Below are 16,673 nucleotides of genomic sequence, written 5' to 3'. Positions count from 1 at the left end.
CATGCTCAAAGGCAAAATGCTCAGCCAACATGCTAACGCTATGTCACTGTGACAGTCTAAGGAGCATCTGTAAGGTCACAGTGGGGTCATGAAGGCTTAGATGGACTGGTTTACCCACCACGAGCCACAGAGTTACAACAAAATAAGGGAACACTTCGATAAAGGAGGATGAAGGTGGAAAGAAGTTGCTCTCAAACCAAACCAAGAACAGGTCCAAGACCGAGAACCTGACATTTGCTTTTGTTCAGAAGGTGCTTCATGTTTTACCTGCTACCGGGAGTTAGCATTAGAGCCAATGAAGTCCAATAGCTTTGATCAACCTCTGCACTGAGGTCAACAAGATAAGAAAAGTGAAGTTCTACCAGAGGCAAAAACTTCAACCTACACACCAAGATGAGAATCAAAGACGAGTGAAGGTCCGACTGTCAGTCGTGAAACGTTGAAATGTTCACCGCAGACGAAGACAATCTGTTCACTGTGAAGGTAATGAGATTGTCTTTGTGCCATACGTTGTTTCTACGACCCTTTCTGAGACGGATCCTACGAGCCATGACTGACATCAGGTCGGAACCAGACCAGCTTTCAGATTAAAACGATAGACTGGATGGTTCCACTCAGGATCCTGATCCACCAGAATAGAAAAGAAGTCTGACTGAACTCTCATGAACATTCAAATCTCTCAGGCAATGATTGGTAGCTAGGGCCACGGAACTGGCCTTTATTTAACAGTAGATTGACAGGAAAGAGGGTTGATAGAGGAGGGGAAGACATGCGGCAAAGGTCAACGGGCCGGGACTCGAACTCCTGATGACCTTCCAACATGGGTCACGCGCTCCACCGCACTCGGTCTGCCCTGCAAACCACTTCTGTTCCAATAACGGTTTTACTTTGATGCAGATTCAGATGCAGATTCCATCATAAGTGTTCAGATTTAATTGAAATTCACAGATTGATCTCAATCTGTTCAGTGAGCTGTTTTTAAGAGTCCCACTAAAGTTAGGTGTCAGTTCACTGCAGTACCTGGACAAGTTCCTGAAACCAGGAACATTTCACTGTGGTCATCCAGACCAGCTGGTGCTGTCCAGGGTTAGGTCTGGACCCTACGATGGGTCAGAAATCACAGTTTCAAGCTCAGAAGTCATTTTAGTTCTAAATTGACTAAAGAAATGACACGTCTGCTTCAGCCAGATCTAGTCTGAATTAATGGATCTTCTTGACTAACTTTGAGTTTCTATCAGATCTGGTGATCCAGGCTGCAGCCGTACTGGGGTCCCCTTTCAGCTGGAAGGCTGCTGGTTTGATCTTTTGCTTACTACAATCCTCATATCCTAACCCTACCCTAACCATAAAAGCTTTTCGGTTCAAGTTCAAACCAACTTTAACCTCTTAAGGTAGCTAAAGTCCTGGTGAGCATCAGAAGTTTCCAGGTCAAAGTTCGTCCCGGGTCCAGCTCAGACTGCTGTTGACAGATCAACATGTAGACGGTTTCCATCAGTCAGTTTAGCAGACACATGGAGAAAACAAATGTTCTCAAAAATGTTAAGAAGCTTGCAACTAAAAGTTTAAAGGTCTGCTGCAGAGTTATCAGCCAGCATGCACACACACGGACAGTAGTCATGGCAACAGAGGGCTGGACTCTCAAGGCATCTGAGGTTTCACCTAGCAGATCTTTGTTCTTACCTTGGAGGGAACCTGCTGTTCCTCACCGACTACTTCAGAAACCCTGAGCTGTCTGACTTTCAAAGCAGGACCACCCAGCTCCCGCTGACCTTCTGACCTCTTACCTGCAACTTCTGTCCCAGCAGCTCCTGCAGCTCCGCCTTGCAGCTCTGCAGCTGCAGCTGAAGAGCTGCTCGCTCCTGCTGGCTGCCTTCATGCAGCTGCTGCAGCTCCTCCAGCTCCTTCTTCAAACCTTCACACTGACACAGGGAACATCCACACCTGGTGTTCATCAGACAGCAGTGGCAGGCTGGTATTAATGACACCATAACTTACAACTGAGTTTAACCAGCGGATAAAAAGCAACCAGCTGATCCCGAAAATAGCAAACATTTCTAAGAATCTACTGAAAACCAGAGAGCAGGAAGCAACAGGAGCTAAACCCGATACCTCCAGCTGGACCTTGACAGCCAACTCCTCTGCCATTCTCAGCTGGATCTTCAGAGTCCTGATTTCATCCTGGACCGCTGACGAGTCCAGACTCTGCAGTTTGGGTCTGGACTGGGACAGAGTGATGTAGGAATCCGCCTTTAGCTGATCCTCATCCTCAGTTTGGCCCTCAGCTCTGACTTCCAGGTACGAATCACCACACCTGAAAAAGTGTGAGAACATTCAGCTGATCCAGTCCTTCACCACCAACCAGAACCAGCAGCAAAGTTTCAGTCTTAATGCTGAATATTGGACCAGAACCACTCACATGTCTCGTTGCTGCAGCAGTTGCTCCAACTTGTTGCTCAACTCCCTGCTGTTGCTGCTGAGAGTCTGACGCTCATTGGTCAGAGAAATGAACTCTTCCTGCAGCTGAGTCACATCACCTGAACACACCACCGCCCATCAATCAGCAGATTCCCAACTGGTCCAGACATGAGGCTGCGTCGCTAAGCTGCGTTGCTAGGTTACCTGACAGGGCCGTGCGGCGGCTCTTCATGCTCAGCTCGGCTCTCAGCGAGGTGACCTCCAGCTCGTACTCGGCCGCCGTGGCGTGCAGGCGCTGCAGCTCCACCCGCAGGCGGCACAGCTCCTCCTGCAGGGAGGCGATGTCGTTCTCCCTCTCTGCCGCCGCCTCCTCGGCCGCCTGCTGCAGCACCAGCACCTCCTCCTGAGCCGAGCTCAGCTCCTGTTGGACCTCCGCCAGCTCGCTCTCCTTCTCCTCCTCCAGGCTGCTCATCTCCTCCTGCGCCGACCGAAGCTGAGCTGCAACAACCAAACAGAGCGAGACATGACTCAGTCAGTCAGAGCCAAAATCCAGCCAGGCAGCGGCCATACGCTCAGAGGACCGGTCAGAACCGGGTTGGAACCCAGTTTCAGTCCAGCAGAGTCTGTGTGTGGCTTCCTCCACCTTGCAGCCTCTGGATCTGCCGGGTGAAGCTCTCTGCCTGATGGGCGCTCGCCAGCCGCTCCTCATCTAGCAGACCTTTGGAGGACAAGCAGAGGGCAACTGGAGGTCAACAAGCTTTTAAAGAAGCTCACATTAAATATGGGTCAGTGGTGTTTCTATGACAACAGGTGACCAATCCTGCAGCTTCTCACCTTGGAGCTCCATGAAGCTCTCCTCGTGTCGCTGAGAAACCTCGCGAGTCTCATCCAGCTCCAGGAGAAGTTGCAGCACCTGAGCTCTAAGCTCCTCCAGGTCCTCCTCCTCTCCCTGATCTTCTTCTTCAGACTCCCTCTCCTTCACTTCCATCTCTTCCTCCTGCTGGCCCTTCTCTCCGTTTCCTTCAGGCTCCTCCTTCTCCTCCATGGACTCCCTCTCCTTGGCCGTCAGGGTATCGGCCAGCATGCTGGGTTTGTCCTCCTTCGGCTCACACAGCTCATCTGCAGACAGTAACACAAGCAGTTCCTGAAATGCTGCAGCAGCTTCCTGGCTCCAGATATCAGGAAACTGAAGAACCAGCCTGAGGAGTCTGTCCTCTGGCTCCCTCTGGTGGTGAAAACTCCTTACCGCAGAAATCAATAAATCAATCCAACATGAAAACTATTTTAAATGTTTCAAAATCAACATTAGAAAGACGGCAGCATAAAGTCCCGAGTCCTGCATGAAAGACTGAAACGTTAGAGCAACTGGGCCTTCATCACCACTTTCATCATCATCATCATCATCATCACCACCATCACCTTCATCACCATGTTGAGGAGGAAGACCTCAACATGGTGTTGGCAATGGACAACTGGATGTTTGATGATGGTTTAGGAGGACAAGATGGCCGAACAACCTCCTGGAGAATTGACCTCCAGAACCGCCCAGAGAACCCGTCCAGACTCATCAACACTGACTGACGCTTTCCTCACAGAACTAGCAGAACATCTTCATCACTGACCAGAGGGGTCCAGCACCTCCTCGATGACGGGCGGCAGCCGGAAGCCGTCCATGATGCGACCGATGCAGGAGGAGCCGCGTCTGACGGTGCAGAGTGTCGGAAGGGAGGTCGGGGGTCAGGTCACGCTCCGGACTGAGAGAGACGCAGTACCTTCTTCATCCTGCAGGGGCCTTGAGAAAACTGAGGAGGGAGGCGGAGACAGACAGGAGATCAGAGACAGAAGGACGGCAGCGAGGAGGTCATTAAAGATTTGATTATTTTATGCATATTTTAATGGGTTTACTGATAATCTCTCAATCTGAACATCCAGAGCAAAAACTAGAGCAGAAAAACATTCTGAACATTTTTCATAAAATCTGATCAGATCTGACCTCTGACCTCTGGGTGTTCCACTCCAACCCTCTGGACCACAGGAGAAGACGACATCGTCTCCGACCAGAATCAGGTCCGGTGGGTCAACAGAGGACCGGTCAGAACCAGAAATCATTCTTCATGTTTCACTGCAAAACATGCTCTTGCGGACCCACTGACCTCAGAACCAGAACCAGAACCAGTCCAGAACCAGAACCAGAACCAGAACCAGAAACCAGTCTGGAACCAGTCAATAAACAGTCTGGAACCAAAACCAGTACCAGTCCAGAAACAGAACCAGTCCCGAACCAGAACAAGAACCAAAACCCCAGTACCAGAACATCTCGTTTCTCTTGCTTTTCTGTTTTCATTGCTTCAGTTTCATCATCATAAATGTTGAACTGCTCCTTTAACCTGCTGCAGCTGAACCTGCTGCAGCTGAACCTGCTGCAGCTGACCTGCTGCAGCTGAACCTGCTGCAGCTGAACCTGCTGCAGCAGGCGATGAAGACGTACCTGATGAAGAGCTGCTGCTTTCTGCTTCTCTCTGGATTACTGCAGTCCTCTTCCTCCTCTTCCTCTTCCTCGGTGTCCTATATTTCCCCCTCTGCGTCCGCTCCGCCTGCGATGCCGACTGACGTCACTCGATGCTACCAACGCTGGCCGCTCACGACGGGAATACAGAGCAGAGCCGCAAGGCGCGACGTTTAACTGTGAGGAACTCCTCTTCCTCTTCTCCCTCCTCTTCCTCCGAGCGTCCCGATCAGCTGAGGTCTGACGAATTGCTGCAGGAGAGCCTTCCGTTCGCAGCAGACGGGAGAACGAGACCCGAGATCCGGTTCAGAGCTGCTCGGTGTCCGTCACTGCTGGAAACCGTAGCTGCCTCCATTCGTCTGGAATGGTTGCTAGGCAACAGAGACTTCCAGTCTGAGAAACAGAGGAAGAGTCGGCCAGTCAGTCTGGGATATTCAGGTCCATCAAAACTCTCCAGAACCTCGTGTGATCCGGTCCAGTTCTTCTCTGCAGCCCTCAGTTTCTCGGTTTAGATCTTCGAAGCGCTTCAGTTTCCATAGTTACCAGCGTTTATTATTACCAGAAGTGAAGCGTAACGACTTAAATTTACTGGAGTTTTTTGGGTCCTCCACTCATTATTAGTAAAAATGGATACATCATAACACAAAGTCAACATTCTTTCTAATGTCTAAGCCAGAAATGTTGTCCTCTGTCGCCCTGTGCTTTCTCAGAGCAGCTGCAGAGTTGATGACTGCTGTCTGCTTTTAGCATTATGACGTAATCACAAACATTTGAAAAAAGGCTTTAAATGAGAAGACATCGAGTTCAATACATGAATAAAAGTTATAAATGATGATTCCAGGTAAATAGGTGGAGATGATAATCTGATGTTTATGGAGTTATTGGATGAAACTTTGACCCCATCTATGATTGCAAAACTTTTATATTAATGGGAAGCTGCAGGTTTAAAAGCTGAAAAGTTTCTGGTTAATATACATTCAGCATTTTTCCATTTCTATCGTATTTTTCATCACTTCAAACAGTCCGACTCTAGGTCCTGTTTGGAGACGTCTTTATGCACTGGCCTAGTCAAAGTCTAGACTCAGACTGATTTCAGTGGGAGGACCTTCAGAAAGCAGAACGGAGGTAAAGTGCACCTGGTTTCCTCCACAGCCTCAGTTGGCTCTCAGTGAGACTGCAGCTCCTGACCAGCAGGTGGCAGCAGAGGAACAGGAAGCTTTTCATCTGCTCATTCATTTAAATTCAATGTAATTTATTCACAGATGTGGATTCTGATTCCATGTTTTAATCTAAACAAGTGAGTTTAGTGTCTGGCAGATTCCAGGCTGAGTCGTTGATCACCAGGTCAGTTTACAGGTCCGAGCAACACTCTGCAGAAGATGAAGCTCATCTCAGTTTCTCCTCCTCTGATCAGGCTGCAGTCCAACATTTTCACATCTGGAGCCGTTCCGGATCAACAACGCCTGATGTAAAGGAAGCGGTTTCATTTGTAAAGCACAGTGATGAAGGCGAACAACGATGGCTGCTCTCTGCTGTACTTGATGGAAAGTCATGTGACCAGCAGCTTTATCTCTGCTGCTCAGATTCAAACCTTCGTTCTCCAACCTTCTGACTCCATCAGAGGGAGATCTGGAGAACCTGCTCACAGCTCCAGGTACGAGAACATGAGCCGCTCCCAGAGGCTTCCTGTCCGTTAGAAGATCCTCTTCCCGTTTACTGAATCTAAATTTAAATCCACAAATTTCATATTTCTAATCCTCATTCGTGGACAATGGGAGCCAATCTTCCTCACCTGGTTCCATCACTCTCCCTATGAGTTCACCTCAAAACCAATGACTGGATCATCATGCATATTTTTAGAACTGCAATCATCATCGTTGTTTTATAGATTGTTTAGTTGTTTTTATTTATAAAACCCCTATTACTAGTTTGATAGCATCAATTTGTGGTCCAGTGGTTCAGAAATACTTCAGCCATCTCCCTCCAGAAACCCAACTCTGGATTAATCCTCATCAAACCTTTGAGGTAGAGCGGGTTCTCTTGATGGGTCCCTGCCGGCAGTAAACCCAGAGGAAACACCGACTGAAGCTGCTGGCCTTCCTCGTCCGGCTGCTGATGGTCAACCTGCTCAGTGACCTCTTCCAGACGAAGATCGGCTCTGCAGAGGATGGATAAATATGGCCTCCATTAGGAACCAAATGAAATGCGTGAGCGGCTCGTGTTGAACCTCATTAGTCCGGCTTCGCTCTATAATCCGTTATTTAAATGAAGCGGCAGGTTTTCCAACAAAGCAGCAGTTTAATAAAAGTGTTGCAGCCTCTTTGGCAGGTTTAGTTAAACTGGGGAGTTTTTCTTCTCCAGACTCAATTCGGTCATGAATTATTTATGAAACATGCGTCCAGCAGGATGAATGAGGATAAAAGAGCATTTCTGCAGCTTCCTCTCACAAATGCTAATAACACAGACTGATTAGCATGAGCAGCATCCTCCTCGCCTCTCAGCCCATTATGAGAGTCAGAACAATCAGGTCTGGTCCTCCGGAGCGGCCGAAGGACCAGACCTCCGGAGGTCACAGAGGTCACCCCAGTTGATCTCACAGGGAGATGTTGCACCACCCCACCCGACCACATTATTGTCCTTAAAACCTCTCCAGATCTCCACCAGCGAGGGAGACTCCGTGTCTGGTCCCGGCCCAGTTCAGCCAGTACACACACTGGACTCGGTCTTGTCCTAAAGAGGCTCTGGCTTGTGGATGAAGGTTCCCTCCATGTGAGAAACACTCCTGAAGAATATTGGAAGTTTTAAGGAACCAAGACGAACCTCAGGTCTTTCAACGAGGCGGCACCAGTCCGGCAGAGCCACATAGACCCACAGAGACCTTTGGACCTGGACCAGAGGACCAGCAGGACCTTCACCCCACCAGACCCGTGTCACAGAACCAACCCGTCTGGGGTTAACAGGAATCAGCAGAGCCTACAAACTTCTACTGGACCTTAGTCTGGTTCTATTGAGCACGCCTGGCTTCAGGAACATCTTAGTGCCTGACCTTAGGTCGGAACCAGAGGTCCCCAACCTGGCCCTCACGTGTCTTCCTGCTGCTGCAGCCCCTGGAGGACAAAGGAGGTACTGCAGGTGTTCTAGAACGGAAAACATCTAAAGCAGACAGAGGCTTCACCACTAACTTGGGCACCTCTGGTCTACACTACGGTGTCCCTCAGGGCTCAAGCTTAGGTCCAGTTGTCTTAATACTGCCGCTGGGTGACGTCAGCTCTACGCTGATCAAAACTCGGCTCTTTACTCACCAGATGACCTCTGACCCGCTGATGGACATTTTACATATTAAGTCGAATTTTCTTTGTTTTCAGATTTCAGATCCAGGTTGAAACTCGAACTCAGGACAAAACAGCAGCGCTAACAACTGCGCCGCTGTGCAGCCCCAATTAATTCACTCACCTGTGATGAGGTGGTGGTTCTGGTGGTTCTGGTTCCAGCAGCAGAGGAGGAGGATCCAGCTGGATTGATGAAGAGGAGGCAGTCTTCATCGCTGCTGACTGCCAGCCAATCCCAGCGCAGCAGCAGAGAGAGAGGGAGTGAGGAAGAGGAGGAAGGCTTTGGATGCTGAATCTTTTTATAGAAGCAGAAAGTTATTCAGCGGAGCCGGGAGCAGCTACAGGTGGAGGACGGACGGACGGACCGGGTGGCCAGGATGGACAGGATGGACAGGACAGACAGGACGGACCCAGACATGAGAGACAGGAAATAAAAACAGAAGAGGAGGAAGCTCTGAAACTGTGAGTTTGACTCTTCTTCTTTCTCTACGTTTTGTTGGTTCTCGTCTAAAATGTCGACTTTCATTCAATCAAAGCCAGAACCAGCTGGTACTGCAGCAGAACTTTATGAAGTTCTGATCCGGCCAACCATGTTAGAACCAGGAGGTCCAGACAGACTGAGGACTGTCTCTGCCTCCAGGGTTATTGTTGTCTTTTATGGATTTTGGAAAATGTTTTTATTATTTGCTCTTATTGATTATCTTTAAGTTTTTAGTTTTACTGGCAAACGGCAGGAAACGTAACTCTGATTCCTCGAACGTCTGATGACAGACTGACTTTGAGATGGCCAGCCCGGGTTCTGTTAGCTGGTCCAAACTGAGTCATCACCAGAACAACAATCCCAAACACAATAGAACCTTTAGAATGCGCTGAAACACCAAGCTGCTGCAGGGGCCTAGTCAAAGTCCAGATGTCAATCTGGTTGAAATGATGGGACATTCAGAAAGCTCTGGAGTCGACCCGGTTCCAAAGCAGTGGGTCGGGGGGCTGGTCTCTGATTGGCCGGTTGGTCGGACCTTTGGGTTCTGCTGTTTTGGTCTCTGTGGGGTTCATGTCCGCGACCCGTTTGTGAATCACAGACATTTTCTCTGCTTGACTTTTAATGTAAATTCATGTTATGCTGGAGGCTTTTAATGTGAAAGGATGACCTTCCCCAGCTCAGTTCCTCTTCATCAGATTACAGCAGATGTGACAGATGTGCTCCTAATTTATATTAATGAAAAGATTATGGATTATAAACACGCCTCAGTGTCATGTGACCTCATCATAACCTGATGACCTCCTTGCTTCATTATGTCACTTCCTGTTGCTGCACATATGATCCATATCTCCCATGACGGTCCTGCTGAAACCTGGAGAACACCTGCTGAGGCTCCGCCCCCGCTGTCTTCCACGCTCTGATTAACATGATTACTTCACATGGAGGAACCCGCCTTCATGCCTGTTGCTATGGTTACTGACTCAACATGACCCTCCTCTTCGTCAGAGTTACATGAGTTAGTTACATGAGACGACCCTCGGTGGACCGGCTGATCCGGGTCAGAGGTTCTGGCCCAGACGACACCACGAGGCGGTCCAGCTCGTCTCAAGGTATCCAGTCCCCTCATGCTGGTTCCCAAATGACTATCGTTCTCTGGACTTTGACTAGGCCACTCTATTGTTGCTCTACTGCTGCGTTTGTTGTTGACCCAGTTTGGACCGAGCCTCAGCTGATGGTCTCACATTGACTGCCTCAGACTGGTTCAGGGTCATGACCTCTGACCTGCTAACCTTCTGTGGGTGACCTCTGAAGCTTTGGGGTTTCTGGTCATTCCTGTGAGCCATTACTTTAGTTGGGTATGAGTGAGGTGAGCTCCCTTCCGCTATCATTCTCTTGTTAACCCTCCAACCCCTCTGACTCAATGTTCTCCAGATGAAAGCTACAGGCCAACACTAACCCAGCTCTCCATCATGGAAAATGTGACACCAGGCAGCCCTGCAGGAGAGGCTCGCATGAGGGACTACAACTACCTGGCCCTGGTCGTTGGTGTCCTGTTGATCCTCATCATCATCCTGGGAAACGTTCTGGTGTGTCTGAGCGTCCTCACAGAGCGCTCTCTGAAGACCGCCACCAACTACTTCATCATCAGCCTGGCGGTAGCCGACCTGCTGCTGGCCGTGCTCGTGCTACCGCTCTACGTCTACTCTGAGGTCAGTCAGGTGTTCTGGAGGTGGAGAGGTGATGATGTTCATGAGGAACAGACTGTGACTGTGAACTGTGACTGTTTGTAGTTCCTGGGAGGAACCTGGACTCTGAGCACCACCATCTGTGACGCTCTAATGACCATGGATGTGATGCTCTGCACTGCCTCCATTTTGAACTTGTGTGCCATCAGCGTAGACCGGTAAGTTGCTCCTAGAACCCTCCGACCCATCGTCCTTCATGTTACGCAACATATTCTCTTATCTGAAGCAGGGTGACAGGGAGGAGCAAGCAAGCCCATGGGAGTGAAGGTTCAAGAAAAGATGCTTTAGCTCAAAGTTTGTCTCTTCCAATAGAGAGGTTGTCAGGTAACACCTACTGTGTTTTGGAGTGTATACCTGCAGATTACAGAGGGTGTCCAAGCTTACAAGTTACTAAATGAAGAGCTGTTCTCACATTTTCAGGACAAGTTTGAGCTCATTTGCTCTCCAGGTTGAACTCATTCAAGTCTGATTTCTGTCATTGGTTCTGGTTGAGGTGTCCATGGCCTCGTTCTCAAGGTGTGGTGAAAAGGAGAGAGTCTGTTTTTGGAACCTGAGGGTCTAAACCCTAGAGTAACCTTGCCTGCTGTCTTCTGGTCCAAGGTTAGTCTCTGCCCTAAGTGAAAGAGTTCAGGTGTTTTGCTGTCTTGGTTCTTAGTGGCAGGACACTCAGGGTTTCTTCCACAGTAATGAAGGTGTTGTTCAAGGATGTAGTGGTGGAAACTTAAACTGAAAGATGACACTGGTATCTCGTCTATCTAGTTCCTACCCTGACTCATCCTTACGGGATGTGGAAGAGGCAAGAACGCAGGCCTCATTGGGCGGACTAAATATCCCTCCTGGACTTGGAACACTTTGGGAAACCGCAAGCAGAGATTAGAGAGTCTAAAACTGTCCTCTGGATTCCCCTGACCTCATACAAGTGGAAGAAGACGGACAGACAGATGGACGGATGGACTCTGGATATGATTCCTGCATCAAACAGCTCAACTTCCATCTCTTTGGTCCTGATGCTGCTTCTATCCAGACACTGTCTGCTTCTAATTGCTTCCTTCTTTATAAGACCTAATTAGCAGCTGCCTGGCACCAATCATCATTAACATTTTCAGACAGAAGCCTTCAGGTTTAATGGAAACATTTCCATGTAAATGATCATCGTCCTCTACAAATCTCTACTAGAACTTCATTATCCACAACAATTAAATTAAAAGTTTCAGCCATTAAACATGTTTCTAGAGACGTCACATTTTGGTTCACGAGACAGAAAAATGAACTTTTGCTCATCCATTCTCCATGGTAATAAATGAAACTGCAACTCATTATGGAGATAACAGATTCTTTTCTGGTCCTCCAGTTTGACGAGTGAAAATGGGTCCAATTAACAACTTTCAAAGCGTTAGAAAATGTAATAAAACACCTCAGTGAATCAAACATGGTTGTGACCACACATACATATTTTTAGGACTGAGGGTGAGAAGCTATATTTGAAGCCTAGCAGCTGAGCAGAGGCTGTCGTTTGGCACATGACTAGATGTTTCTGCAGCTCTTAAAGGCAGAGAGAGAACATATGAACCCATTCTGTCAGAGTTCAGAACATCTCATCAGTGTGATGAAAAGTTCAGTGCATCCAGTAAACTCCATGATGTTTCCTTTCATGGGGTCTTCTAAACTTTAGTCTGAGTTAAGTATGTCTGCTTATATTGCAGGTACATCGCCGTCGTAGTGCCCCTAAAATACAACAGAAATCAGTTCAGTGTTCGCCAACTGACACTCATCACCGCAACTTGGGTCCTATCTCTAGGCGTGGCCAGCCCAGTCATCTTTGGTCTGAACCAGGTGCCGGGTCGGGATCCGACGGTCTGCAAGCTGGAGGATGACCATTTTGTGGTGTACTCATCAGTCTGCTCCTTCTTCGTTCCTTGTCCAGTCATGCTGATCCTCTATTACTGGATGTTCCGCGGCCTGCGACGCTGGAGCAGTCGGAGCCGGTCCCAGGCCCATCGGGTCGGCCGGAGAGGTCTCTCTTCTCATCTGGCCTCGGCTCTGCGTAGAGCTAAAGACACAACTGGTAGCCAGGAGAAGGTTGTTTACACAGTGCCTTCTATAAGCCCCACCTCTCCATCCATATTCTCCATGGCAACGCCATGTGCGACTCTGCTGACAGAGGAAAACCAGCACAGGGCAGTGATGGCAGCTGATAGCGACCCGATGACCACTCAGATGGACAGTGTGTCGGACGGCGAGGCCACCGGGAGGTGGGAGGGAAGCGGTCGCAGAGAGAACGCCACTAAGAGAGGACGAAGGACCAGCAAGACCAGCCGGGTCAGTGGGAGGGAGCGCAAGGCCATGAAGGTTCTACCGGTTGTTGTTGGTGAGTACCAGAACCAGGACAGCTTCAAACTGAATCATAAAATCCTAGACCACATTTCCTGACAGGATGAACCAAATATGTTTGAAAAGTTTTTTTGTGAATTTAAGTAATTATTTTAAAAAACTGACGAATCCACCTTTAAATACATCTTTATCATCCTGTTAAGTACAACTTTGTTCTCATCACTCTATGGCCAGGCGGTTCTGGTCCACATGTTATGATGAGTTCATCTCTACCACTAAACATGTCTTCTGCAAGTAGTGAGGAGAAGGTCTCTGACCTTAGAGCCTAAAGTGCTGAAGACGACCAGGCAGCAGCTGCAGGACCTCAGGAGGTTTGTCTCAATGTGATGCTTGATATCTTCTCCAGAGTCACAACGATCACATGTGAAGCATCAGCAGAGCTCCAGCTAACGAGCTGGGGTCGCCTCATTCATCTGTAAAGATTCTGAGTTCAGTTTCTGGACGATCAACAGCAGGGTCATAATTCAGAGTCAATGCAGAGCAGCTTCCCAGACAGCCTCCTGAAACTGGGACAAGGATCCCAGCAGCACATCCACAACAGAGCAAGGGGTTCTCATGGTGTTGGACTTCATTCATTTCTGTCTCTGTGCTCCACCAGGTCCGTTTACCAGTTTCAGGACCCGACCAGAACCCCTCAGTGTAAATTACCTTGAGAAGTAATGAGATGCGGTTTTATAAAAAACAGACTTTAATGCTGAAAAATGATTAACTCTTACAAGCTATAAATCTCATCCAAATGGATCAGAGTCAGAGTTACATTCACTGTCCAGCGCCGGCCCACTGAGCTCAGCTGATGGACAGAACCAAGTGAGGCAAACATTAGAGTTTAGCTTTTTATTCTTCTCTGCAGTCTGTTCCCTCCCTAAAGGCTAGTTATCCCCTGTTGGTAAACCCAGCCAACAGGAGATGAACCTTAGATGTCAGCAACAGCTTGTTTAGATGCCTTTCAGATGTCCAGCCAGGTCCAGGGAGCAGACTGGAGTCAGTGGACCAGGCCTGGGTGAAGCATGGAGATCTGACCTGTCAGAATAACAGAGACTTACAGCCAGATGAGTGGATTTAAACCCACTGCTGATACTTTGTTTCTCTCTGTACAGTTTCTCCCTGAGAATGAGAATAGGACACCAACTGATCTTCAGTTGAGCTGTAGCTTCTGTCAAAATAGAAACTGTGGGAGCTTCACACCAAGAAGCATAAAATTCACATCTTCCTCTGAAGCTGCAGTGATTGATGTCAGACTGTCTTTGTGTTTCAGGCGTGTTCCTGGCCTGCTGGACGCCCTTCTTCACCGTCCATGTCACCAAAGTGTTATGCCGTTCCTGTGACATCGGCCCCACCCTTATTTCTGTGGTCACATGGCTAGGTTATGTCAACAGTGCTGTTAACCCAATAATCTACACGATCTTCAATGCAGAGTTCAGGAACGTTTTTCACAGGCTGCTCTGCTGCCGGACTTGACGCTTTAAGCGTCGACTATGAACTCAAACGTTCTCCACAACATCCAGAAGTCGTCTGCTTGGTGTCTGAATCCTCTGAAGTCAAACAGTCTCTTCTTTTAGAGTATTAGTGTGTTTCTTAGAGCGGCCCAGACGTTTCTAGGTATCTGAGTGGTTCCATGTTTTAACGCTGTTCCAGATCAGGGTGGACATCTTTGTTGCTGCAGAGACAAACAGAAATCTGAATGTTCGAAGAAGGTTTTGTAACTTGCAGCTGTTGAAACTGTAAAATGGGCATGATGGGATGTAACTGAAACTGATGTTCTCCTTCTGGACAATAAAACAATAAAGAAGTGAAGAACAAAACCAACTACAGCTAAATGTCTTCTGGGTTTGGAGGCCAGATGGATCCAACCTAAAGCACAGAGGAAATCTGGCTTTCAGCTTAGTTGAAGTCCTCTTTGCCTGTTCTCATCTCGACTTAGGGCGGGACCAGAGTCAAACACAACAGCAGGGGTGAACATCATGTTTTGCAGAGAGAAGTTCTGTTGCTGGTTCTGGATCAGCCTGTTTCCTCTGTGCTGCTCTGGAGCACAAGGTTTTCTGTTGACATGAATCACATTCCCAGGCCTGGAACCCGTTTTAGTCCCTCCATGTTCCACCGTGGAATAACAAATCTTGGGGCAGAACATCCCAAACCCACTCCTTTGTCCTGAGTCACGGGCCGCGAAGCGCCTGGAACGGATCTGAGGTCAGCAGAACCTGAGACTTCATCCTGAGAGGCGGATTAAAGGTCAGAGCAGCAGGACAAAGACTCAGCTGAGACAGCAAAATGTCATCTGCACAAATTAACCTTTAACTGTATAAGGAGGCAGAACCTGTTGACAGAACCACAACCAGAACCTCTTTCTGCTTCAGAGTCAAAAGATTTCAATCAGCATCTGGGATCCGAGTCGCTCCTGGTTCAGCGGGTCCATCTCTGGTTCTGGAACCCAACTGGCTGTGGAGGTCCGAAGGTCTCCAGCGCCCTGGTTCCTAGGAACTAGGCAGGCGGTTGAAATGTTTTACTGCAGGGCTCTTCAATGTGTGGGGGAAAACCACCAGGGCTCTTTGCAGGGAAAAAACTATGAGCGTTTACCCAATTTCACCAAGACTATGCTGGACACCAAATGTGGAAGTTTTTAGTATCTAAAGCTACAGTGAGAGAGGAAGCAGAGTCTGGGCCAAGCAAAAAATAAAAGCAAGGAAGAATAACCAGGATGTAAATATTTTCATTTCCAAATCTCTGGGTGTTTGCATCAGCTATTTCAATTTGATATATCAAATAACTGATGGGCACAGTGATATTTCAGTATTTAAATGAGGTTTAGTGGACTAACAGAAAATGTGCCATATCATTTAAACAAAATTTGATAGATGCAGAAATGTAGGCACCCTTGTTATTTTGTTGCTTTTAATGTTTTATCTACTTATCACTCATTTATTGGAACAAAAATTGGTTTGGTAAGCTCATTAAGATTTGAACTTCATAGACAGGTTTATAAAATCATGAGACAAAGTACTTAAGGAGACTGGAGATGTTGCCAGTCTCCTCTGAAGACCGACAACATGGTGACCTCAAAACTACTGTCACATGACCTGAGAATAAAGATCAACACTATGATTTAGGGGAAGGATACAAACGTAATTGCTGTCAGTTTCCACTGTGAGGAACACAGGAAGGATCAAGACCACAGGCACAGTTCTAGTTAAGCTCAGATGTGGCAGGTCAAGAAAAATATCCGAGGCAGAGAAGAAGAAAGGTAAGAAAAGCCCACAGACATCCGGCCTCCTCTTGCTGCAGATGGTGTCACTGTGCATCGTTCAACCATTCAGTGCATTTTGAGCAAGAAGAGGCTGCGAGGGAGAGTGATACAGCAGAAGCCTTTTCTGCAAAGATGCCACAACCAAGCCAGCTACATCTTGGGTTAGTGTTACGTAGACTGATGTTTGGCGTCATGCGTGGCGCCAGAAACACAGCATTCCAAAAACACTTGCTGCCCACTGTAAAATTTGGTGGAGCTCCCATCATGCTTTGGGGCTGTGTAGCCAATGCCAGAACTGGGAATCTTGTTAAAGTTGAACTCAACTGAACTGAAGTTTAGTAAGGAGGAATGGTCCAAATGGTCCAAGTTATTCTGCCTCTAGCAAAAATAACTAGAGGCAGTTATTTTTGCAAAGCAGGGTTTACTAAATGTTAATGTAATTTTTCTGTTGGAATGCACAAATTTTTGCACCCCTCAAATCTTTACTTCATCCATGTTGCACATTTTCTACTGAACCCAATAAACCTCATTGTCCTGCTGGAATATAACTGAAATAGCTGACCCA

At 47.9% G+C, this 16,673-nt stretch overlaps 2 protein-coding genes across 12 annotated transcripts in view; one reads left to right on the top strand and one right to left on the bottom strand.

The window, feature by feature from the left end:
- The window catches only part of LOC122826478 (coiled-coil domain-containing protein 136-like), a 34,926-nt gene that overhangs the window by 4,527 nt on the left and 13,726 nt on the right, over nt 1-16,673 (bottom strand). For 4 of the 10 annotated variants that reach the window (XR_006369807.1, XR_006369806.1, XM_044108405.1 and 1 more), the window contains exons 4-9: nt 3,250-3,534; nt 3,059-3,133; nt 2,620-2,913; nt 2,417-2,534; nt 2,110-2,311; nt 1,785-1,919 (exon numbers count right to left, since the gene is read on the bottom strand). Coding sequence is in view for 8 of the 10 variants with exons in the window: in XM_044108405.1 (XP_043964340.1) it covers nt 1,785-1,919; nt 2,110-2,311; nt 2,417-2,534; nt 2,620-2,913; nt 3,059-3,133; nt 3,250-3,534 (1,109 nt within the window). In the remaining 2 variants the exon portion in view is untranslated. Of the gene's footprint in view, nt 1-1,784; nt 1,920-2,109; nt 2,312-2,416; nt 2,535-2,619; nt 2,914-3,058; nt 3,134-3,249; nt 3,535-4,037; nt 4,218-4,408; nt 4,882-4,903; nt 6,093-13,124; nt 13,214-16,673 lie in introns of those variants that run through there. The other 6 variants (XM_044108412.1, XM_044108409.1, XM_044108410.1 and 3 more) reach the window with 5 other exon arrangements.
- On the top strand, nt 8,552-16,427 carry drd4-rs (dopamine receptor D4 related sequence). Of its 2 annotated transcripts, none has more exons than XM_044108415.1 (5): nt 8,552-8,712; nt 10,163-10,440; nt 10,522-10,634; nt 12,180-12,844; nt 14,123-16,427. In XM_044108415.1, the coding sequence occupies exons 2-5, from the start codon at nt 10,201-10,203 to the stop codon at nt 14,323-14,325; spliced, it is 1,221 nt and encodes a 406-aa protein (XP_043964350.1). In that variant the 5' UTR covers nt 8,552-8,712; nt 10,163-10,200; the 3' UTR covers nt 14,326-16,427. The 2 variants fall into 2 exon arrangements, with proteins under 2 accessions (XP_043964350.1, XP_043964351.1); XM_044108416.1 differs by lacking the exon at nt 14,123-16,427 and adding an exon at nt 13,106-13,194 and having other exon boundaries at nt 8,588-8,712.

This window comes from Gambusia affinis, linkage group LG23 (assembly GCF_019740435.1).
Source record: "Gambusia affinis linkage group LG23, SWU_Gaff_1.0, whole genome shotgun sequence".
Taxonomy (NCBI): Eukaryota; Metazoa; Chordata; class Actinopteri; order Cyprinodontiformes; family Poeciliidae; genus Gambusia; species Gambusia affinis.
This window is presented reverse-complemented; position numbering and strand designations above follow the sequence as displayed.